The 26,123-nt window shown below is 39.2% G+C and overlaps 1 protein-coding gene across 1 annotated transcript in view; it reads left to right on the forward strand.

Moving 5' to 3' along the window:
• Positions 1-655: 655 nt before the first annotated feature.
• LOC130905827 (putative cytochrome P450 120) overlaps positions 656-26,123 on the forward strand; it is a 30,148-nt gene continuing 4,680 nt past the window's right edge. The window contains exons 1-10 of the mRNA XM_057819541.1: positions 656-1,334; positions 3,909-3,986; positions 4,192-4,276; positions 4,787-4,822; positions 6,727-6,866; positions 7,146-7,269; positions 7,358-7,502; positions 9,471-9,581; positions 18,979-19,106; positions 25,373-25,460. Of these exons, the coding sequence (XP_057675524.1) occupies positions 1,145-1,334; positions 3,909-3,986; positions 4,192-4,276; positions 4,787-4,822; positions 6,727-6,866; positions 7,146-7,269; positions 7,358-7,502; positions 9,471-9,581; positions 18,979-19,106; positions 25,373-25,460 (1,125 nt within the window). The 5' untranslated portion in view covers positions 656-1,144. The remainder of the gene's footprint in view (positions 1,335-3,908; positions 3,987-4,191; positions 4,277-4,786; positions 4,823-6,726; positions 6,867-7,145; positions 7,270-7,357; positions 7,503-9,470; positions 9,582-18,978; positions 19,107-25,372; positions 25,461-26,123) is intronic.

Here is a 26,123-nt window from a genome sequence, read left to right on the forward strand (position 1 = left end):
GATGATATCTCATTAAAATCATGGCGTCTTTAATTATACTCTTGAATGCTCTCACCTCTAGTTCGGGTTTTGCTGTTTATTATTATTATTATTTTTTAAATGCCCTCCTGTTCAAAATTTTTCTTCCCCCAGAAAATTGAGATTTTAAGCTTTCCAATGATGTATCACACATGCATATAGAACAATTTTGAAATTTGGCCGAATTTGGGGTCTCAGAGCGGAATTTCAAGTGACCTAAGTGTTTTCCGTCTTATATATTATGTTAATTGTATTGATGACACTGCGTTTCGGGGTCGTCAGCATGTTTTGGGTCACCCTCCCACAGAAGTCAAACTCCACCTATGATTTTGTTACGTTCAAAACATTGCATGTTGGACCGTAAATTGCCCGCGGGCCAGACTTTATACTTTTTTTTTTTTTTTTTTTTTTTAAGTGAAGACCTACTAAAAACAAAACATTTCAGATCTAGTGTTCTACCTTGTATTCCATTGAAAATACATGCGAGTCATGTTGGGTCCAGTCACTCGTGCATCTATGGGTTAACAACCATAATGTTAATGTTTTTTTCTTTTTCTTTTTTACTTTGTTGTTTATTCTTGTTACTACTTTTTAAATGCCCTACGGGCAATTTTGGTTTTATCAGGTATTCCTAGTAGTTGCGTAACTTGCGTCACAGTCCCTTCACGTTTTTCATGCGGTGACTTGCCTCAATAAAAACGACATATCTTCAAAAATATTCTTTAATTGTGCTTTTGTTGTTGTTGTTTTTTCTTTTTGGCGCCTGCATGAAAACCACAGTAGTTGAAATACCGTACACCGTTGCTTGTGAAGTGAGAACAGTACACAGCGGAAGTGTTTGTAAAAGGACAACGTCATGGACCGTTTGGCTAATTTACCGAAAGCACTTGAATGCACCAGCCTTGCATACAACGGTGGTGCATTCGGTGAAACAGTCAATTGGACCGTTCGGCCAAATAAGACAATTTGACCCGCGGGTCGCTTCAGTAAAATGACCTGTTTTAAACGGTGAAAGTGAGTTTGTTAAAGTTTCTAGTCGGTAGTTAGAGCGTCAGGACTAAGCAGCGAAGAAACACCTGGGCAAAAGAGCGTTCAATGCGCCCCCCCCCCTTCCCTTGTCTGCATTATGTCAAAATTACCAGGCAACGCAGGTGTATCGCTGCTAGGGGACAAGTCGCTGGACTTTTATCGGGACCCGGTGCTATTTTGCCGGGACAAGATGGAGAAATACGGCAGCAGAGTGTTTCAAAGTCGTCTGATGAACAGACCCACCACCATCGTGTGTTCGGCGCAGGGTATGAAAGAGCTGCTGTGCGGTACGTGTACCTGCTTGCCAATGTATTGGAAATTAATACATTACTGTAGAGTTAATTTAACAGTGTAATAAAGCTTTATTACAATTGGATATAATTCACATGAATTCGAACGCGTCCATAGTGACCTTGTGTCGTCCACGTCTGTTAATTTGATGGTCTCATGTAAAAAAAAATAAATAAATAAAAAGTAATAATAATGTTATTATAAGTACTAATGTAACCACTGAGTAGGGTTATCCGTCATGGGAGAGACTCGTGATGGTGCTGCAGGGGGTGATGGGGGATGTTACAAGAGACTTGAGAGTGGTTAACAGTTTCACCTCAAGGTGCTTTAAATATGTAAATGTTAAAAATAAGGAAATGCAAGTTATATCACGAAAACATCCCCATTTATTGAGTCAAAACAACAGTAAAAAAGTCACAAATTGTACCATAAATGCAAAGGTTTCATGAAATTTAATATACGACATATGTCAAAAAAGTAAGAAAATAGAACTACAAACTACAATTTTTCTTCTTTGAAGTACCGTAATCCACACACTTTCACAGTCTTCTCTGTCATGCCTTCTTGCAGTAACAACTGTTAGGATTCTTCCAGGATCTCCCATAGCTCAGTCGTCATGATGATGCCTTGTTCTCATCCATATTTTACAAAGGTGTCCCCTTAATGATACGCTGTAGTCTGGAGCTTGGGGAAAGCGTAAAACTGATGGTCCTGCATGGTGATATTCTTCTTTCAGATGCTCAGGGGATTATAAGCACCCCTATAACTCATGAGAGTACTGGGAGTGCTGTGGCCTATCCTCGCTGAAAGGAAGAGGGGTACACCCTGAACTGGTGGCCAGCAAATCACACAGCGTTTATGAACAACCTTCCACCCTCACAATTAGACCTATGAACTCTCCAGAGGGTTCAATCTACCAATCATATTTGTTTAAGGGTCAGAAAACCGGAATGCCCTGACTAACCCCACACAGACACAGGGAAACATGCTAACTCCACACAGTGAGGGGCGAAGCAGATTGCACTCTTGAGTTCAGAATTGTGATGTGGAAACGCTACTAAGTTATCCAGGTAAAAGCTGTAGTTTGCAGTTGGAGTTTGAAGTTATCTTTTATGGCATGTTATGAAACTTTTCTGATATACACTAATATTAGACCTGCATAATATATCGGTTGAACTGTAATCGGTGTGAAACGTGCCGCGCCCCGACATGATCCGCTCCCACCTCTCTGACCAGGCTGGGACGCGAACCCACGCTCGCTGCACGATGCGCTCACTATCGACAATGCAGGGACTCTAACCACTACGCTGCACACTCACTACGCACCTACGTGTACCCGTCACAGAACATCGGCATCACAATGTGCGAATGCGCAATAGTCACATCGCAGGACGTGCAATTGTTGTTGTTGTTTTTTTTTTAACATTTAAACTTCTGTTTTAGTTAATAAAAGGACCAAGTGTGCAGATACTGGATCACTTGTATGTACAGCAAGCCTGGATTAAATGGCATCATATAAATTATGTCCGCGATCCGATCACATGATCAGAAATCGGGCCGATCGCGCCATTTTTCAGAGGATCGGAATCGGGCGAAAAGGATCGGGTTATTCATTTAATTTATTTTTTTTTTTTTCTACTTCATGCTCATACAGCCGCTCACCCTCCCTCCTGCTAAGCCGTGTGTGACCAAACTGTTTTTCTTGGTTACCAGTGCAGCTGGCATTTGGTACTTAAAGTTAATGATGATTGACAAGTTTGTAGCTTTGATCTGGCCAGGGAAGTCTCGGTAGCTCTACGATCAAAGGCACAAATGTGTTCATCATCGGGCATGCGGGACGCGTCCCTTCATCCCCTTCGGCCGGTTAATGGGGGCGCGGATGGTCCAGGGAAACCGCCCTGGGTCTGAGGAGGTGTCGGGGCCCTGGGGCGCCCCCCGTCCAGGATCTCCACTTGTCTGCAGGACTATCAAACGTCTGAGTGGATTCACGAATGACTGGGTGCAATTAGACACACTCAAGTAGAGAGATTGTCAGTGCCAGGATCAGGCAGCATGGAATAGGATATCAACGTATCCACACTTACCTGTACATATGATTCACATAATACTGGGTTCCACACCTCACATTGCTGTTTTGTACACGGTCCACCCCGCCTAATCACATCTACTTTTGACTCACCTTCCCTTCCACGTTCTCCTCGATTATCAGGCCCCCCACATTGTGCCCATGGGAAATACAATTAGCTAACGATAGCACCACTATGTGCATAGTTATCGTAGGATGTATTTGCTGTTGTTGTTTGTTCTTCTCCTCACCTCTTCTATTTTTCTTTTATTTTCTCCATAATCACTTCCTGCTTGCTGCTTTCTCCTAGTAAATAAAAAACACAATGAATAACAATAATGGGAGAATATAAAACTCCCATGTGATACATTAAAACTGTTCAGACCATAAGGACACTCAGTTTCCCATTCTCTGTGTCTAAGCAGCTGAGCAGGACAGGTTTAAAAAACAAAACAAAACAAAAAATAAAAACAGTAATTGCAATTTTTTTCTTGGTTTGTTTCAGAGAAATCCAATGTATTTCTGAAAGATCCAACTGATCTGATGACCAATATGTATGGTGACACCATTGTTACCACCAATGGTAAAAATATCACTGCACGCACTCACATGGACACACTTCATTGTATCAACTAACAGCCATCCTAAGATGCCTAAAGCTATAACTAGATACTATATTTTCTTCAATATTGTAATTTAATGACTTTGACATTGTTTCATGACTGCAGCTGGACAAAACTAGTTTAATAAATTGAATGAATGCATACATAAACATTTCCATCCTTTAGGCGAAGAGGCGTGTCTTCTGCGTCTGTCTTTCACCAGCTTGTTCACAGGAAGTTGCTTAGAATCCTCAAGTGATTACATCACCAGGTAGGTGAAGTAGCATTGCTAGACACAAGCAGTTTATTTGGAGTTTGTCATACAATTATGTTGTATGTCATACATTGCTATTGTGAAAGAAGTGTTTTTTTTTGTTGTCAGTTACAGTGTCAATGAATTTCGCAAGTCAAAAAAAAAAAAAAAAGAATTTTGCAACAGAAAGACTTTTTTTTTTTTTTTTTTTTTAACAAAGTGAAAAGTAGGCTTTCAAAAACAGGAACTTCATGTGTACAGTAAATACTGTACCGTGCAAAAATACAGATGAACTCAAAATTATTCAGCACTCCATGTTAATTAGCATGTATTTCAAAAGGATTCAAATGTTGAAACTTTAGTTTGCAACAAATCAACAATACAAGAACTCAAACGGCTCAACGCGCTAATATTTCTGTTATTTTCCATTGACCAATTTCTAAATAAATGTTGTTTAGACATTTTGAGTGTAACTGTACACAGAAATGCAGCTTTGATCATGTTTAAGACCTTCCCTTTCTTTTTCAGCGTAAGTGAACACTGTCTCAAGGATCTCGGTCACAGGTACTACACATTTGAAGTTTGATACAGTACACAGTAAACGTTGCACTGCCAAAAAGTGAATAAAACCTTGATTGGGCTCATATAACATGGCTTTGCCAAGAACTTCATCAAATCAATATTCTCAGCTTAAAAACGTCACAGCATTTTTTATTTGTTCAATGAATCCTGCATGCGGATTTGAAATAAAAGCAATAAAAGGATGAGTCCTACGTGAAAGTTTGTAGGCCTTACCAATTTGGTAATATAACGATAAAATGCAATTTCTGAAGAAACTGCGGGGTGATGCTTCGCTCTGGTGGTCAGTAAATTTCTGCAGGTCACTTGTTGGTTTTGGAGTACCGTATTGGCCCGAATAGAAGAAGGCCCTTATCATAAGACAACCCCCTCTTTTTCAAGACACACGTTGAAAACAGACTTTTTGAACACCAAATGAATTTTTATACAGAAAATAATTACGCTACATCTGAAACAAATGATTATAACAATATATTTGAGAGAAAAAGCATGTTATTTTTTCTCATTCAAATCTTAATATCTGAACATTTAAATATGTAAACTAAAGTGCAGTCACATTCGTAAATGAATGGCTTCTGGTTTTTGAAAGCACTTTGAATTACCTTGTGTTGAATTGTGCTATATAAATAAATTTGCCTTGCCTTGCCTTGCCTTGAAATGTAAATAAACCAATATATTGTGATACCACAACAAAATTGCAATAACTGCATTAACCATAAGGAGTTCGCTTTGGCCTGGGAGTCAAGTTCAGCATTCGCTTCAATGATATCTGGCGCCATCTAGCGTCGTGAATGGGTATAATGTCTAGACCCCTAATATAAGATGACCGCCACTTTTTCAGTCTTATTTCAATGCAAAAACACTGTCTTTTTTTCGGGCCAATATGGTATTTGCGAGTCACTTCCTCTCGATTTTGGGACATTTATGGGTTATTAGCTGTTGATTTCGTGTCACTTCCTGTTGATTTTGGGACATTCCCAGGTCACTTCCTGTTCATTTTGGTAAATTTCATTTAGATTTTTGAACATTCCCTGTCAATTCCTGTTAATTTAAACTACAGGTGACGCCAAAGTCTCGTCCGCCTTTCTGTCTCCAGTTGTGTTTTTTTTTTTTTTTTTTTTTAGTCACATAAACAGTACCTAGTTCTTGCCATGCCTCCTCGCCCAGCAGCGTCGCCGCCGACCTGCAGTTCCTGACGGCGTCAGGTTCCACCTGCTGTCATCTCCGGTTCTCATGTGCCCGCCCGAGAATTGCCCTTTTTGGCTTGGAAGCGTAATGATGCCCGCACCAACATCTGGTTCTCCTCTGACTGCCGACAATGCTACTTTTTCGGACTTCCCATTTCCTTGTTCTCATGCTGCTGCTTCTCCAGCGGTGGCAAATTCTCTTGCGAGTCCCGATCCGTTTTTTTTTTTTTTTTTTTATTAGTTCGTACAGCAGGCTCGCATTAAGAGAGGCGACTTGAGCGGCCATGATATGCCCCATTTCTCGCCTAACCTACTCTTTCCACAGCGCCCTTTTCTCTCAGCAAACCGACTCAATCACGAGTAAAGCCCAAATAGCTTTTCTTTTTTTTTTTTAAAGCCTGAATAGTCATTCAATAACGACATTTAACACAATGTACCTCACAGTATCTTATTTTTTACTTGATCTTATTAATATGACGTATAATACATGTTTTTGAACAGTTACAGTATGTTGTATTTAGAGGTACTTAAAGGGTTAGTTCCGACTTACTAGTTGCACCTGCAATAAACAATATATTGGTGGGGTTCTAAGCTTTATAGACAATAGATTTTTAATTCTGTGATTATAGAAGACAAAACATTTCATTTAGCTAATGGAAAAACGAAAAAAAAAAAAGACATGTATTACTTTTGTGTTTGCAGTGACGAACCACAGTGTGTGTACACCACATTTAAGCAGCTTGGTACAGAGCTGGTTTTGGGTCTTTTTCTTAACGTGCATGCGGACAAGGAGCCGGAACTCTTTCAGAAAATCACACAGCTTTGCACTCAGCACTGGCATGGTAAGAACAATACTAGCTAGTTTTGTTGTAACACTAAAAGTTGCATTGACATGGATAAGTCAGATTGATTTTGTTGAGTTCAAGCCCTATTTGTATTAGCTGTGTATACATGCCTGTGAGGATTCACAAGCCACCCCAGGTCATTTCATTCTCCTGACATTGAATTGAATCAGTTGGACTTTTATGTTTGTCTTTTAAGTCTGTGAGTGTTGCTTTTGTGTGTGTACAGCATGTTTAGAAAAACCTCTGGACTCACTGACTAGATGTTTGCTTCCACAGGTCTCATCTCTGCTCCGGTCAATGTAAAAGTCCCTCTGTGGTCATCTGGGTTTTCCGTGGCCTTGGAAGCCAGAGATCAGCTGATGGACGTTATCAATGACAAACTTAAGAATGACAGAGAAGGGTTTGTTGGACAGCCCCTCCTCGGAAAAAAAGCTAGTTATTTTTGCTTGAGTGTCCCGTCATGGTTCCCCTTACCTCTCTGTCTCCAGTTTTGTGGGCTCCTTGAGGTCTCTGCCACTGCCCAGTTCTGCGTGCGCTTCCCAGCATCTCTTGTTGTTCATCTCAGCCCTCATTCCGAAAGCTCTGGCATCACTACTCACGTCATTCACTGTGGCTCTGAGTGGGAAAGAACAGGTACACTGATATAGTAAAAAAGAAAATGGAGATGAGACATTTTTTATATACAGTGAGGAGCAGAAGTATTCGCACCCATTGTGATTTTGAAGTTCACCCACTTAGAAAATAGGTAGCGGTCTCAATTTTAAATCAGAGATGCATTTCCACTTATAGAGACATAATCTAAAAAAAAATCCAGAACTCACATTGTATGACTTTTTCAATAATTTATTTGTACTTTACTGGGGTTCATAAGTATTTGTACCCCTGGAAAATCAGTGTTAATATTTAGTGCTGAAGCATTTGTTAGCAATTACAGAGGTCAGACGCTTTCTGTAGTTCTTCACCAGGTTTTCACATATGGAGACAGGGATTTCAGCCCATTCCTCCACACAAATCTTCTCTAGATCTGTCAGGTTTCGGGGCTGTCGTTGAGAAACACGAAGTTTCAGCACCAGATCCAGCCATGACTTATCTTCAAGTCTCTGACTGAGGGAAGAAGGTTGTGGCTCAAAATTTGACAATACATTTCACCATTCATCCTATGCTTTTTACAGTACAGTCGCCCTGTCCCCTTTGCCGAAAAGCAGCCCCAAAGGTGAGGTTTCCACCCCCAAACTTCACAGTGGGGATGGTGTGCTTGGGATTGTACTCATCATTGTTTTTCCTCCACACACGACGAGTAAAGTTTGCACCAAGAGGTTCTACTTTGTTCTCATCTGACCACATGACTTTCTCCCATGACCCCTCTGCATCATTCAGATGGTCCCTGGCAAACTTTAGACGGGCCTTCACATGTACTGGCTTCAACGGGGAACCTTCTGACCAATGCATGATTTTAAACCATTGCACCAAAGTGTTCTACTGACAGTAGCCTTTGAAACTGCATCTAGCTCTCTTCAGGTCATTGATCAGCTCCTGCCGTGTAGTTCTAGGCTCAGCCCTCACTCTTTTCATCTTGAGTGATGCCACACGAGGAGAGATTTTACATGGAGCCCCAGTCCGAGGTAGATTAATAGTCATTTTTAGCCCTTTTCATTTTCTAACAATTGCTGCAACTGTTGTATTATTTTCACCATGCTGCTTTCCAATTGTCCCATAGCCTTTTCCAGCTTTGTGGAGCTCAACATTTTTTTTTCTCTGGTGTCTTTTGAAAGCTATCTGGTCTTGCCCATGGTAACAGTTGTATTATGACCTACTTTGTGGTGCACCGGTACAATAATGAGCTCAAATAGGTGGTGGGTGGCTGGTTACTCATGGGTTAAAGGTGAACTTTTTTTGAAGGTAGACTGACATTTGTTTGAGTGTCATAATTATTGCTGATTCTCAGGGGTACAAATACTTATGAACCCCAGTAAATTAGAAATAATTTTTTTTTTTTTTAAATCTTACAATGTGATTTCTGGATTTTTTCTTCAGATTATGTCTCTATTGGTGGAAATGCATCTATGATTGAAATTTCAGACCTCTACGTATTTTCTAAGTGGGTAAACTTGCAAAATCACAAGGGATGCAAATACTTCTGCTGCTCACTGTATACAGTATATAATGATAATAATGCTATTTTATGAGAAGTGTGGACTATTTTTTTTAACAACAAAAAAGTTTGATTCAGTTATGTAGCTTACACAATATTTGGTGTTTCCTGTTTGTGAAGGATATCAACCATCTTTACACTACTGTAGCAGGGTGGAGCCACACACTATGCAGTTTTTTTGATTAGTCCACAGATTATTTTCTCCTGTGTAATGAATGGAATGGAGGATAAAGTATCAACAAAATATACTTTCTGAACAGCCAAATACCAGTTTTGGATGTCCGACATTTTCGGTCTTTGTTTCATTCCTCGTTCTTGAGTTCATTGCACCGTGCTACAACATCAGGCTATTAAACCTCGGCATCTATTGCCATTCTCCCTCAATGTTCTTTGTACAATAATAAGAACTTCTTCTCATAGCAAATTCTAACAGAAATAAACTCTTTCAGGAGGAAACTCGAAGACGAGCGCTGATGGATGCTGATTATCTGGAATGTGTCTTGCTGGAAGTTCAGAGACTCTGGCCTCCTTTCATTGGTGGCCGCAGGATAGCAGAGCAGGTCAGAATCTTACACATACTGACTGTCACTTTAACAAATAATGGAAATATTTTATTAATTAAGGGGAAAATGTGCCTGCTGTTTGAAGACTATTTATGAAATGGTTATATTGAATTTAAACGGTGCCGAGGTAAAACGACACTAATACAGTGCTGGCCAACAGTATCGGCACTCATGCAGTTCTGTCAGATAATGCTCAATTTCTCCCATAAAATGATTGCAAATACAAATGTTTTGGTAGTAATATCTTCATTTATTTTGCTTGCAATGAAAAAACACAAAAGGGAATGAAAAAAAAAATTAAATCATTTTCATTTTACACAGAACTCCAAAAATGGGCCGAAAAAAAGTATTGGCACCCTCAGCCTAATACTTGGGAACACAACCTTTAGACACAATAACTGTGAACAACCGCTTCTGGTATCCATCAATGAGTTTCTTACAATGCTCTGCTAGAATTTTAAACCATTCTATTTTGGCCAACTGCTCCAGTTCTCTAAGATTTGAAGTGTGCGTCATTTTCAGATCTATCTACAGGTGTTCTATGGGGAATCGTTGCTGGCCACTTAAGAAGCCTCCAGTGCTTTCTCTCAAACCATTTTCTAGTGCTTTTTGGAGTGTGTTTTGGGTCATTGTCCTGCTGGACCCATGACCTCTGAGGAAGACCCAGCTTTCTCATACTGGGCCCTACATTATGCTGCAAAATTTGTTGGTAGTCTTCAGACTTCATAATACCAGAGTTAGCAAACAACCCCACAACATCAGGGAACCTCTGCCATGTTTGACTGTGGAGACCGTGTTCTTTTCTTTGAAGGCCTCGTTTTTTTCCTGTAAACTATATGTTGATGCCTTTTCCCAAAAAGCTTTATCTACTTTTGTCTCATCTGACCAGAGACCATTCTTCCAAAACATTTTTGGCTTTGGTAAGTTTTTTAGCTTTTTTATGTCTCTGGGTCAGAAGTGGGGTCTTCCTGGGTATCCTGCCATAGAGTCCCTTTTCATTCAGACGCCGACAGATAGTACGGGTTGACATTGTTGTACCCTCGGACTGCAGGACAGCTTGAACTTGTTTGGATGTTAGTCGAGGTTCTTTATTCACTAGCCGCACAATCTTTCGTGGAAATCTCTCGTCAATTTTTCTTTTCAATCCACATCTAGGGAGGTTAGCCACAGTGCCATGGACTTTACACTTATTTATGACACTGCGCACAGTAGACACAGGAACATTCAGATCTTTGGAGATGGACTTGTAGCCTTCAGATTGCCCATGCTTCCTCACAGTTTTGCTTCTCAAGTCCTCAGAAAGTTCTTTGATCTTCTTTCTTTTTACCATGCTCAATGTGGTACACACAAGGACACAGGACAGAGGTTTGGTCAATTTTAATCACTTTTTAACTGGCTGCAAGTGTGATTTCGTTATTGCCACCACCTGTTATGTGCCATAGGTAAGTACCAGGTGCTGCTAATTACACAAACTGGAGAAGCATCATAAGATTTTTTGAAAGGGTGCCAATAATTTTGTCCGGCCCATTTTTTGGAGTTTTGTGTAAAATGATAATGTTTTTTTTAATGTTTTTAAATCCTTTCTCTTTTGTGTTTTTTCATTGCAAGCAAAATAAACGAAGATATAACTACCAAAGCATTTGTAATTGCAATCATTTTCTGGGAGAAATTGAGCATTATCTGACAGAATTGCAGGGGTGCCAATACTTTTGGCCAGTACTGTATGTGCATGTCCAGTCTGGCCACGTGGTCACTGTTTGAACAGGTTTCTGATAAACAGACCTAATCTGTCAAAGTTCGTGTTTTGGGATTTTTAAGAAGCAATTATGTGCAGAATCAAATAATCACATGATTGTATTACAGTAAAATGAAAACATTTTAATAAAAGGAATATACATTATATAAAGAAGGACATCTTGTTTAAAAACTGTGCCTGACAAAACAAGTTACCTACTGAGCTGGCAGGTCAGTGGGAGGCATCTGTATGCCGCACATTCCTCTAGATGGCGACGTACAGCAGTAAATGCAGTAGTGGGTCTCCTTCGAGAGCCCACCAAATATTTCTGTTCAAAATTCTTCAACCACCGCTGCCATATAGTGCAGTGAAAAGTTTGACATTAAGTTATTACCTTATTCATAAACTGATCAAATAAGGACTTCTTTGCAGCTGACATGATGTTTCCTCAATAACAAATGACATTTTCAAGTTTGAATTTTATCTGGAAGATTTATAAAGATTTATAAGATTTATAAAAATGTAATACTAAAGCACTATGTTGTTTGAATAATTATGAACGCAACTGTATAAAATAATTGAGTAAATAAAAAAGGAAGAGGATTAGAAATAAAGAGAAAACTCACATGACATTTTTATTAATTATTTACATTTGGCACTTAAACCTTTAGCACGCCTACATTTGTTTTGGGATTTAATAGACAGTACTGCTACTGAATTAGGGTAATAAACAGAGGAAGTTTACATGACTACTTTTGATTAAAGAATTTTAGGTAATACTTAGTCTGCATTGTTTTTGATTAAATGTTACACTATTTGAACAGATGTTTGTTATTGGGAAAAAAAAATTGTAAAGTTGAGTTCCTGCTCTTTGCTTCAACTCATGAGAACAATGTTGAATAAATGCACATTTTATAGTGCTCCCTGATCATCCAATTACTTAGCCATTACTATAATGCTCATACGTGTTTAAAAAAGAAATGAACTTAATTTACAGTCATGTGAAAAAATTAGGACACCCCATTAAATATTCAGTTCTTTATTAAGAAATGTTCATATCAAGGTCTGATCTTGTTTTTCTTTATCTCTGGAAAAGAAAGTGATTTAATTGCAGGTTAACAACAAAAATGAACATTGTTTTATTGATTAAACCAAATATATTAACAAAAATGCATATTCTAATGGAAGAAAAAGTTAGGACACCCTACCTTATAATAGCTAGTGTTACCCCCTTTGACTGAAATAACTTCATCAGTCTGAAGTTTGCCCCACTCCTCAACGCAGAAAACTTTGAGCTGTGAGATGTTTGACGGGTTTCTTGCATGTATAGCCCGTTTCAAGTCACCCCACAGCATCTCAATTGATTAAGATCTTGGCTTTGGCTCGGCCATTCCAGGACTCTCAATTTCTTCTTTTTCTGCCAGTCCTTGGGGGATTTACTGGTGTTTTGGTTCATTGTCATGTTGCACAGTCCAGTTTCGCTTCAGCTTTAGTTTTATATACAGATGATCTCACATGTTTCTCAACCACCCTCAGATACACGATAAAATTCATGGTGGAATCTATGATGGTGAGCTGGCCCAGGTCCTGCTGAAGCAAAGCATCCCCAAACCATAACACTCCCACCTCCATGCTTCACAGTTGGTATGAGGTTCTTTTCCTGGAATGCTGTGCCCTGGGCATGTTGGTAGTTGTTTTGAATGTCCTCCACTTGTAGACTATTTTCTGGACAGTGGAATGGCTGATTTCATATTCTTTTGAGATCTTTTGAAATCCCTTACCAGACTCATAAGCGCCTACAATCTTCTTTCTGAAGGCCTCAGACAGCTCCGTTTGATCACACCATGGTGTTTTCTCTCAATTCAACAGTCAGGTGTACACCAAACTAAATGTGACGTTTAAATAAGGCACGCCTCCTTCAAAACACTGGGTAATGAAGTTCTAATCATGTTCACCTGATGTGATACTCCTGTGTGTGATTTTAGCCATTTTAAGTGGTATTGAATATGGGGGTGTCCTAATTTTAAATTTATATATATAGTTTAATTTATTCATATATGTAAATTTAAAAAATCTTTTTTTTTTTTAGTTTTAGTTTTAGTTGTTCAGTTCTATTAATCGAATCTCTCAAGATTATTAAAATTGATATTAAATATCCACATGACCAAATATGTTAGAAAACACACAGGCTTCAATAGGGTGTCCTAATTTTTTCACATGACTGTATATGAAGATTTAAACAAAATAATACTCATCTGTTTAATGAAGTTGTCTATTAAAAAATGTGAGACCTTAAATCTCAATTTTCTAAATGGTCACATAAATGTAAATTAACATTGTATGTGGTCGCTTAACATTAGCATTTTGCATGATCAAGCCTTTGATTAATTTACACTGATTCAGTCCAAGTCACTCAGAATCATCTCCTGTGCTTGCACCGGCTGTATTTTGATTTTGGCGACCTCATCAAGCGAGTTTACGCAACAGTCCAATCGGAGGCATTGATCCGTCCATATGATTGATCTGGTTTGCTACCCCGGACGGAAGTCCGAGGGGTTGCTGGTGGGGCTGATGTGCACTCGTGATGCTGTGAAGTCGAGTGGAAAGTCATTTGTCACTTCTAGGAAATGCTTCAGTACACTTTGATTGCTGCCGACCTCAGATGAACGTGGCCTCGTGACGTAAGGGTTTTGGTATCATTCTGGAGAGGGGAGGCACTTACACGAATATTGTATGTACTAAGTACAAACCACTCAAACTAATGAAAAATTGATTTTTTTTTACTGCAAAATAAATCTGAAGGTACAATACATCATTGAGGGTGAGATACATTCAAAAAATAACATTTGTTTGCTAACTGGATCTCTTAGTACTTCAGGAAACTGTGTCATAAACTCATAAGTAGAATGATGAGCTTTGTGCCCTATGTGGGCGCAGGTGGCTAAGTGACCATTAGTATTCACTGTCACGTGGAAAAATTAGAAGCACCATCAAGTGGAACTAAAATATACGACAGTTTTTTTTTTAACTTAAAAGAGTTGATGTGTGTGTTTGTAGAAAGAAAGTGAATTAACTCCACAAGGGCAGTCATGTCACAGTAAGAAAGAGAAAGAAAGGTTTGTAGCAGATTTTCCACTCCAGCAGTGAGAGGCTGGGTTAGAAATGAGAAAGGGGCAATAAGAAAAAGGAACAGTGATTATGTTGGGTGGCAGTCCATTAGTGAAGCGACTAATGGATTCGGTGAAAAGTTGAACTTGGAGTTCAACAAAATGGGTGAGTGGACTTTTTGCCTCAAGGTGACTCTTCACAATAGCCCAGTGAAAAAAGGGCCTCAGGAAAGTGTGTCGAAAAATGGGACGTCCCTTATATTTAAAAGTCTCCCTTTTCTGTCATTTTCTTTTCTTGCGCTCTGTTAATCAATTGACTGCCATTGACGATGTTAGACGTCCAAGAAATTTGAACTCACAGTTCGAATGGATTGGACGTTTACTAGTGACAAACCTATTTAAATCCAAAGCAGAAGGATGAAAAGAGCCACATGATCGAACGTCTGTCATCGGCCGTGGCACTAAAAAGTTCAAGAAAAGTCTGAAACCAAGAGTGTAGGTTTGGCCTCAATATTGGAAGGGACGATATAACAGCATAACCTGCATGTACACTTTTTGCAGGGGACGGGACATTAATAAGACCAAACAGACTGGATGAACGGGGTCAGGGTAACATTTCTCACGAATATGAACCTTAATTAATTTATAGGCTAAATGATCAATGCAAAATAAATCTGTATTGACTTAAACTAACTTTCACACTGCAAATTTATAAGGTCTTAATCTGATTTTTTTTTTTTTTTAATTTAGTCGAATAATTTTCTCCATCTTGTTGTGAGAGTTAAAGACTAGTCAACAGATGAATGGGTCAGATTATTCCATTTACCTTGAGTAAATATTACCATTTGTTCTTATTAAGCCCATACATCTACTGTAAGTGTTGGTCATTCATTGTTCACCTAAATCAAGAAAAACATGCTTTCAAATAATGTTTTGAAAGATACTGTCTGAAACAGAGATTCTAGAGTTTTTTTTTTTTTTTTTTTTTAAGATTTGATAGACTAACTTTTTGCTTAAAATAAGTGTGTTAAGATTATTTTCAGCTAGCTATTTTTCTTATTTCAACAAATCTGTGTAAAATTTACTTGAAGCAGTTGCAGATCATTTCACTTATTTCTAGTAGATTTACACTGAAAACAAGGGAATTTACCTATTTCAAGGGGGTGTGTTTTTGGAGTGCATATGCATTGGTTCAGGTGATACACCGTTTAATTCAGATCTTTGTTTTCAAAAACTACTAAAGAAACGTTTTGGAAATTTCCAGAATCAATGCCTGGATTTTATGAGCAAATAAAGTGCCTGTGACAGCATAAAAGAAATCCTAAATAGCATTATTATGTGAATTAGAATCATATTTTGAGACGATTCGACTATATACAGTATAACAATTTGGCAAAGCGTAGATGACGAGAAATTTTACTTTTAATCTGCTGTCTAGCCCCTGCCTGTCATTATAGCACTCTAGTGTCCCCAGCTGGAGGATGACGTTGGCAGGTCACGATTTCATCTGATTTAGATTTCAGCCCATTGAGGGCATATTATTCAGAACGAGGAAAATGCGAAGAGAGCAGCAAAATGTCATTGTTTGAATCGCTCTACTCCAATAGTTTTACTGGATATTCTTTTTATCTAAGTATTTCCCCAATTGCCAAATAAATGGTATGGTCATGATAAATGACAGTCTTGTGCTAAATGGAATCTGAAATATTAAAAATACATTTAATTCAGTATGACAAAATGACTCCATAATGGTCAAAACTGTTGACTTCTTGCACCTCCCGAACGATATTTTATGCCACCGGATTTAGTCCGACTTTTGTCATTTCCCTGCCCCGGCTTTGGAGAGCTTAAACAAACCAGGAGGCGTGACAGCTAGCCGACATGCTAACCCAAACCGAGCGGTGTTTCCAGGTCTTATTCTTGCCTTTCGAAGCCAAAAATCACACAAAACTACCCCGGAACATAACACTTGGCGGTGGGGTTGTCGATTGTCTTCACGGATCGGCAACCCCCCCGGCGGCGAGCAAGTTACAGCTCGTCATTCCCCTACTGCGGGCAGGAGAGCCCCACTTGCTGGGGAAGCAGCTGGAGAATGACCGCCGAACAAACTGGCCGACGTCGGAGAAGTGCGTAGCTGTCTGAGCCCAACCCGAGGATCGTGGTCTATTGCTGGGCACACGAAGAAGGCAGAGGGGGCTGGAAGTCTGGACGATATGCAGAACTGCACAAGCATAAGCCGAGTATAGCGCTCTTTCGGCGGGCACGCGAAGAGGACCGAGGGGGGTGTGCGACAAGCCGCCAGTCGTCGGCCGAGTGGCATTCTTGGTGGACAAGGAGCATTGTCAGCCACAAAATGCAAGCCACCTCCTTATTAAAATGTGTGCCATGATCCCAGTATTTGACATTATACAAAACACGATTTTTACTCACTTCATCGTAAATCCAATGGCCCCACAGTTGTCGGACTTGTCTTCTCCGCGGTGAACGGGAATTTTTTAAACCCAAAACGGCTCTCCCTGGTGCAGCAAAAAAAACCTGCAGCACATTTGGCTGAAGTGATGCGACAAATAAACAAATTAATTCTCAAAATCAGCTTAATCTGCAGTCCATCTGCATGCTATAAAGCAACGCTGTATTGTGAGATGCTGACCCGGATGGCGTCACATTCGCATACGTCCTCAACCCGAGACTGGAGCCGGAAGTCACTCATTTTCATGGCGTGGGATTCAAAAAATTGAATAAATAAAATGATTACTTCCACACACATCCAAGCGGTCCATTTCATTCAGGAGTATAAAACACCAACATGCTTTTTGCTGTCATAGGCACTTTAAATTCCAATATTTGAACATAGCCAATCAACGTGCGTTTGAAGAAAAAATTGGACTGGCACATTCAGCAAGTAAAAAGGGGTCAATGTAAGTCTAAACATAATGAAAGTAATTCACTTAATAATGGTAGGGTCAATTCCATCCTTAAGCCTGAGTTATGCTCCCGCATTGTGGTGAGGGCGCAGCAACTACGGCGTCATTCGACATTCAATGGTTCTCCGACCAGGTGACGCGTTGCTCTTTAATTCACCGCCAAGCCATTAGAGGGGTGTGGCATTATGATTGTACGGTTTTGGAGCATGCTTGTTGACTTCCTCTTGTCTAGTTTAATGGAGAAAAAAAATAAATAAACAATGCAAGATGGTATGCTTGAATGTCGATCATCGGCTCATCAACATTGAATAAATGTTGATCATACAAATGTTGAGGCACAGGCGACGCAGAACACTGTTTTGAGGCGGTCTGTCCAACTTTTGATGCCACATAGAGAGTTCTAGCCTCGGGTGGAAACCAGCTAGCTGTGGTGGCTAGCTTCAAACTGGTATCGAGCACTGCATCCAGCGTTTTGTCCGAGGTCTGTAAAGCCCTCCAGCCCGATTTGTTTGCCATGTCCTACAACCAGCCAGTGGGAAGCCATAGCAGGTTTCTGGTGTCCATGGAACTTCCCAAACTGCGTTGGAAGCCTTGATGTTAATGTTATCATAAAAGCACCGAGGCACTCTCAATCAGTGATGATGTATCGTGTGTGAACTGTCTGTTGTTGAAAATTAAACATCAAAACAACTCTTTTGACACCAAACCTGTGCTTTATTCTTCATATACTTGAAGTGTGACACGTAAATAAGTCACAGACTGACAGCAAACATGTGTACACAATAAATGATGAAGTGCACCAACCAAAAATACGAAATAAAGTGATTAAAAGCTGGCAGTTTTTGGGCTGACTGGGTCACTGCTTTATGTAGCCATTCGATTCTGGAGACACATGCTGTGCTTGTCTTGGCGGTTCTTCCATTTTTTTTTATTTTTTAAATCAATCGCTGGCTGACCCGTATTTTCAGCAATCTCCTCCCACAAATTGCTTGCCGTTTGGCAATCTTCATAATGTCTTGACGAGACATTGTAGAAGTTGTCGTACTTGCTCTTCGTTGATTCTCTCGTTGACTTCTTCCATTTTGCGTGGAGAAAATTGTTTGACAATGCCGGTGATTTCCCGCTGAACCGGAAACAACAGTCTGAGCGGACCAATCATAGTCCATTTCCACCACGTCACACGTGTTGTCGCGACGCGAAGTCAGAAGTCAGAAAAAAAGATAGGAGCCAGAGAGGCTACGGCGGAGGGTCGTAAATCGGGTCTTCCTTGATGGCGCAGGTCTGACGCGGAAACATAACTCGGCCTTTACAACAAATAAGAAAACAATCGAAATGACCTATATAATTTAACTCATTATACAATGCAAATAAAGTTGCTTGAAAGTTGGTTGGGACAATTTGAGCATCCTGAAAAGTTGGCGGTGTTATGTCCCTATCGTCCCCATGCAAACCTACGCCCTTGCCTGAAACCGATGATATAAATAGTTTTTAGTCCAATTAGATAAATAGGGCCTGATCCATATGCTCGTGGATTCCATCTTTTCATATCAATTGTATTTTAAGAACACACAATATTGCGAAACATTCACAGAATGCTACTAATCCCTTCAGTCTGTTTGTGTGTGCAGGACACTACCCTTGCCGGTTTTCATGTCCCAAAGGGTTATGCTGCCATCTATATCAGTCATGCTGTCCACAGGGACCCGCAGGTGTTTGAGAAGCCTGACAACTTTTCTCCAGAGAGATGGAGCGGGAGGTTAGTATCACCATTTTGGTATAATATACATATTAAAGTATACCAGAAAAGTATTTTATTAAAAGCATATGCAGAAATTGAATTTAAGGGAAATATTTGAAGAAGTGTTACATGTTTAATAAACCACTTAAGGTATTTTGTTGCAAGTAACGAATGAAACAGTGGCTCAGTATTATTTGTTTCTAATATAACCCACTATATTTCTACTATAACATTGCAGATATATTCCACTGTACAGATTATAATTGTTAATCTTTTACGCCCTGTGACAGTAATCAAAAATTACCTTTGTGGTTGTTCAATGTTTAATGTCTTCAACTGACTGTAAACAATCTTTTTAAAAGTCAAATTAAATTACATTGTCCCCATGGGAACAGATGCAGGTAGATTAAATTGCCTGAGCACACAATCTGACCCAGTCATCATCTGTGTAGAAAGACTTAAAATTAAATTACTGCCCAACAATGCACTTGCATACAGAGACAACAGCATCCATCTTTACCAGATCAGGTTGGTTTGCTCCTACACACGCTCAGTCTACAGGGCTTCCATTCATTCACTGCTACCATTCACCTGTTTATTTTCATTCATAGTCTTTCATTCAGCAAAGGAGCAAAAGCTACGAATGTGTCGTTGCTGCAACCTGCTGCTATGGTATCGGGTCACCTGATGTTGTGTCTACCAATAGGGGTGCCCCAGTGTGTTTGTGTGCGTGTGAATGCATGTGTTTGAATATGTGCTCACAGGGTGGGGGAGGAGCCGTTTTCTCATTTTCTCTCCCATAATGCCTTGTGGAATGGGGTAGGATACGGAAAAATGAGTCACAGCAGATCCTATCTCATTTTTTCCCTTCGTGGGTACAGCTCAGCACGGAATGAAAACTGGGTAATTCCGGTAAATGTCCCATATTAATTTGGGATTTCCCTTATCAGTTAATAAACCACCATGTAATGGTCCCATTCTAAATGTGAATATCCAGTCCAATCCATTTTTATTTGGACAATACTAATAGATTATATTCACTACATTTCTATACGTAGTGTACGTATTTATAATTGTGAACACAAAAATGTTCGGTTCAATTCATATTCAGAGTTAATTGAGAGAGGAAAAAAAGCTTTTTCCACAGGAAAAAAAAAACAGCTGCCATGGTAACTGGCGACCTCATGCCTGCTTTTACCAATGGGGATTTCCCCATGTGTTGTGTGTATGTGCGTGTGTGTGTACTATGCTAGAAAATCTTTTTACATCATTTTGTAAATGCCTAAAAACAGTCGTGAGCACGACAGATGATGATTGTGGGTTCTAAAAGATTGTCTGATGACGTTCTTCATAACAACATACACTTCAAAGTCCAACAAATTTAAGGCTGAATGAAAATATCATACAATTGCACTTGCTGGCTACTTCGAGCGACCCGCAGTGGGTGTAGAAATTCTGCCTTCCCAAGAATAAATGGTGCTTAATTTAGATTGACACTGTCAAGAGATATCATTCATATTAATTCACTTATAACAGCATGACTGATGTATTTATCCTTCCATTGTTTTTCCGGTCTAGTTCGCAGCTCTCCTCCCATTGTGCTACTTGTCCATCTGTCAGTCCTTGGGGACTGTTTTCCTGTCTGCCCTGATAGTTGCCAGGCTCCTTTTCTTGCCACCTGCCTGTTCGCTTGAATGACTGCAGTACTCTTGCATAACAAGCCCATTTACAATAACTAAGAGTATAACCCAATCAGCATTTTTGTGTATTTAGTAAGATGGATGCGTATATTGTGTGTCCTGTACCTATCATCAGCTTGTGTATGTGTGCTTTTCCATTCTGAAGCAAATAGTAGTGTCGGTGCATTATTGTCCTGTCAGGCAGACGCCCACGCAGACTGTAGACGTAGATATGCAAGTCGGAAATGCTGCCATACATAGATAAGAAATCAAGCTACTGCAGCTCGTAATCATCTTAAGATCTTAGAAGAGAACATTTCCTTAGTATAAGAAGTGACATATCGCATTTCATTGAAAAAGGATATCAAAAATAACGGCATATACAGTGGATGTAAAACATCTACGCACTCTTTTTTACCATTACAACACAACTGATTTTGTTTTAAATGTTCGTTTTGAAAGTGAAAGTAAAACTAAACAATTGATCAATAGTAGATTAGAAGCCAATTTATCTTTGTCTTATTTTTTTATTTGAAAAAAAAAAAAATCTCATATTTGGTCATTGATGTTTCTATTTTATCACAGTGATGTCTCTTTTGTAACCAATTTATAAAAATCTAAAACAGATTTCCAACCTTCTTGTGGAGTGCCCTGATCTGACACCTTCAGAGCTGCAGTGGTCATTAGTACCAAATTTTGAAAATTGTGTTGCTTGAAAATTTTATTCTGTATTTGAATATCACCAAAATTTTACACTTGTGTGCTTTTCCAGCACTGTTCTCATAATATTCAATGGATCCAAATCCAAGAATCCCACAGGTAGTATTGCAGTGCACATAATAGATATTGGATCTCAGAGAGTGCCTGGCTAAAAAGCTCTGTCCTAGTTTTCGTAAAGACGACTTTAATACTTTTTTTTTTTTTTTTTAAAGCAAAAGCCTCCAAATGAGTTCCCATTGTTGTCTGAGCAAATTAATGACCAAAAGAAATCTCAATTGTTGTGTGACATAAGGTTTCTATGTGCCAAAATACAGAATATTTTGTGTATGTCAGGAAAATAATCGTGTATCCAATAAACAGTGATCCCTCACTACTTTGCGCTTAAAACTTTGCGCCCTCAGTCCATCGCGGATTTTTTTCAATTAAAAGAAAGAAAAAAAAAGAAAAAAAAAAGCTAGCTATCTCGAGCTATCACTGGAGTTGCTTAAGTTAACGATGATTGACAGACGTTTAATCAGTGATCTTGCCACAGAAGCAAACTTCAAAGCACCGCATGTGTCAATCATCATTTAATTTGTTAAACATTGTGTGTGTTAGTGTAAGCTTGAGCAGATTTGACTGTACTTACTCAATGAAACATTTAATAAAGCCAAGCATTTTTCTGCTTTATTCTTTTTTTAAAATAATTGGGACAGTAACATGTTTAAAACTTATCATAATTATTACATTAGAATTGCTTTAAAATGATTTAATAGATTTATTTTTTATTTATTTTTCTAAAATTATACTTTGGGAAAAAAAGTGAAAAAACATGTCATACACAGTGGTACCTCTACTTATGAAGCTAATTTGTTCCGGGACCTTGTTGTATGTCGAAATGGTCGCATGTCGAGCAGTATTTTCCCATAAGAATACATTATAATTCCATTAATACCTTCCACAGCCCGAAAACCAACACTAAAACCTTAATAAATACTGTTGGTACTATTACAAATGGCAATTACACATAGCAAAACAAATAAATTATAAATAAACATTTGGAATTATATTATAATAATAGTAATAATTCTTGTAAAAATGTAACGAATCAGGTTCTAATTTGGCGGATGTTTTTGCTGTACCTGAATGCACTGCGTGGCTGACGTTATGGTGAGATAGAGAGTGCGGCTCTATTTTACTTTATCTTTTAATGTTTTGTTGCTGGCGTCAACTGAAGCGGAGAGTAGGCGTGTTTTGTTGCACAAGTTGGTGGAATAAATGATTAGAAAAGCTGGCGATTTCTTTAGCGATGTTCCCACAATAATAATTGTCACCTTAACATATAAAGACTGGCGAACGGAGATCGGAGGAGGACCGTCGAGATCGACATTCTACGGCCATATTGTCGAGCCAGTTCACAGATGCGCATACCATGCTTATATTTTTCTGGCATTTCCATCTTCATTTCAATGGTAAGCGTCACCTTTTCCTTTTTTTTATCACCTGGACTAGCCTTCTTGGAAGAAATGTTGATTTCTCACACAAGAAAATCCGCCGTGCGTCCGTCTTCTGGCAAAACAAAGAAACTGCGGTGCTGTCATAAACCGTCGTATTTCAAGCATGTTGTCGGATGTAGAAACAAATGGCTGGTCAAATTTTACGTCGGATATCGAAAAGATTGTGTGTCAAAGCGATTGTATGTATAGGTACCACTGTATATCTTTCCAATACAAAACCTGAATAAATACATTGAAAACACAAGCAAAAAAAAAAAAGGGGGGGTGGGGGAAGGGGAGCTACATCACGTTTTTTCTCTTATCACTGCCGGTTCTGGTCCCCATTAACCGCGAAAAACAAGGGATCACTGTACTGCATATTACGAACGTTATAGTGTTGTACACAGTTATGTATGTATACACAGGAACATAAATACAGTATTTGAAAACTGCAATTTTTTTCACCCACTTAATCATTATGTAGGTTTCTCAAATTTACACGCTAGGTGTATTTCCATTGTGAGGGAAAAATTTAAAAAGACAAATTCAGGAAATGACTTTATCTGATTTCTAAATAATTAAGTTGTATTTCATTGCTGCTCATAAGTATTCCAACACCTGGCAGTCAGCAAGACCCTTACCTTTGCCTTTGAAAAGCCACCTCTAGTCCCAATTATCACTCTTAAATAGTCAGACTCCATGGGCAAAACCAAAGAGGTGTCAAAAGAGAGGTCGAAACTTCACTCCCCATGTTTGGAGGAAAAGGAGGAAGAGTACAAACCCAAGAGCACCATCCCTACTGTGAAACAGAGTGGAAACATCATGCTTTAGGGGTTCTTTTCTATAAAGGGGACAGTAGCAAGGCACTGTATCAAAGTAGATGCTAAATGGAGCCATATATTGCCAGATTTTGAACTACAACCTCCTTCCCTCAGTCAGAGCATTGAAGAGAAATCGTGGCTGGGTCTTTCAATATGACAATGACCAAAACACACAGCCAGGATAATCACAGAGTGCCTCTGTAAGAACCATATCAAGGTACTGGAGTGGCCTAGCCAGTCGCCAGACCTAAATCCAATAGAAAATGTTTGGAGGGGCTTCAACTCCATGTTGCTCAGAGACAGACCCGGGAGACTGTTAAATCTAGAGACTATCCGTCTAGAGTGGGCCAAAATGACAACAACATAGTGCACCTACAGTATGACGTAAATTTCAGACACCTCCATAATGTTTAAGTATACGCATATGTATGTAATGTATATCAGGGTTCACTAAATCAGGACCTCGGAGCCACTTTTCCTGTCGTGTTTTCCATGTCTCCCTCCTCCAACACACCTGAATCAAATAATCAGGATCATTATCAGGCTTCTGGAGAGGTTGCTGATGACATAATCATTTGATTCAGGTGTGTTAGGAGATCGAGACGTAGAAAACACGACAGGATAGATGGCATCGACGTCCAGATTTGGTGAACCCTGATGTATATCATTTATGTCATTGGTTTGAAATAGTAGCTTGCAAGGCAAAAATGTGGGGGCACCATAGGCAATGTTTTATTATTATTAGTGTCAAGGTTTGGAATAGAGTCCACGTCTCTCAATCACTTCCTCTGCTTTCTTTATGTTTGATTGATTATGTTGGATTTCTTCAAGAGACTTCCTATCTCTCTCTCAGAATTGTCTGCTACACATCCTGCTTTTTCACGGTCAGCCTTCTAGTGCATTAAACTATTATTGAGGGTTGCAAGAACTCTCACAAGGTCTTACACACACCCTCACACACACAGAACTCACTAATGCTTCCTGTTTTCCTTTAATCAGAGCTCAGGTTTCAGGATGCATTAGTAGTGATCGGGGTGGGCGTGTGGGTCTGCGTCAGGACATTATAGCGAAACCTCCTGTTATCATCTCTTTATTTTAAAGTATCTTTTAAAAAACTAATTGTATAAAGTTGTATTGTAAATATGGGGTCCATTAGGATTTAGAATGATGTTATCTGACGCTTCTCGTTCAGTGTTCGGCTAGGCACAATGCAGAACGGTACTTATTTTAATAAAGCTCAATAAAAGGATATTGCATTTAACTGCACTTCAAATCCAAGACGGCTGACATGTATGAAGTCAAAATAGTCGTCATTAGTGCTTCAATGAGCAATGTATGTTGAAAATTGTCATCCTATCTCTATTTTAATGTGATGGTAACATGTCATATAGTACTTTTCTTACTCCTGATACAGTTCAATCATTGTGTTCATCTTACAGCATGAAGCGATCACTGTTCTCCCCATTGCAATGAACACAATCTTTACGTGGGCACTCATGCCTAGGAAACTATTGAATTCTTTGTCCTTTAACCCTCTCTGCACATATTTCGCATTTTCCAGCAAGTATTTAACTATGCTTTTTGCATAGGAATGCAGACCACAAGCACTTCCTTTGTTCCTTCGGCAGTGGATCTCGAAATTGCATTGGTATGAAACTTACAGACGTCTTCCTTAAGGTGAGCAAGAACTAAAATACACCAAATGTCATATTTGAATACCCAAGTTTTTAGAACATTGAATTGAATGAAAAACAGAATGTTGAAAGATGACAGATGTGAAAACAATTGTGACCTATCATTGATTAAATCGAAATTGAGTGTTAAGTGTGTCAACAATATCAGAGAGTGAGCCTCTATTCCCAGCTATAGAATTTCCACTTGAAATCATTAACCAATCCCAAAAGCAGGAATCCGTATAACCGTACCGAATATTCTCAAGAGATACAGCAACTTCTGCACACATTGATGGAGAAACAAAGATAAGCAAGATAGCTGTGTAAGAGAAAAACCAGGATGTCAGGAGTTTTGAGCACCCTGAAAATGGAATTGATACTTGCTCACGCCCGACTACAGTTCCCGTTAGGGCTTGAAGCGTATTGCGATTTGATCCAATATGGCAAAGGCATATTGCAATACGGTTGCAATGTATTTGGCAATGCTTGCCAAACTTTCCAGATAAATGAAAACAAATGGAATCAAAAATCTTCAGGAATTAAAGCTGCTAGCTATAGCCATATAGCTAGACCTATGTATTTGACGTTTATAACAACCCGTCGAAAATCAGTTTAAAAAAAAAAAAAAAAGTGAATACAGGTAGGCCCTGGGTTATGAATGAGTTCC

Source organism: Corythoichthys intestinalis, chromosome 17 (assembly GCF_030265065.1).
Source record: "Corythoichthys intestinalis isolate RoL2023-P3 chromosome 17, ASM3026506v1, whole genome shotgun sequence".
Classification (NCBI taxonomy): Eukaryota; Metazoa; Chordata; class Actinopteri; order Syngnathiformes; family Syngnathidae; genus Corythoichthys; species Corythoichthys intestinalis.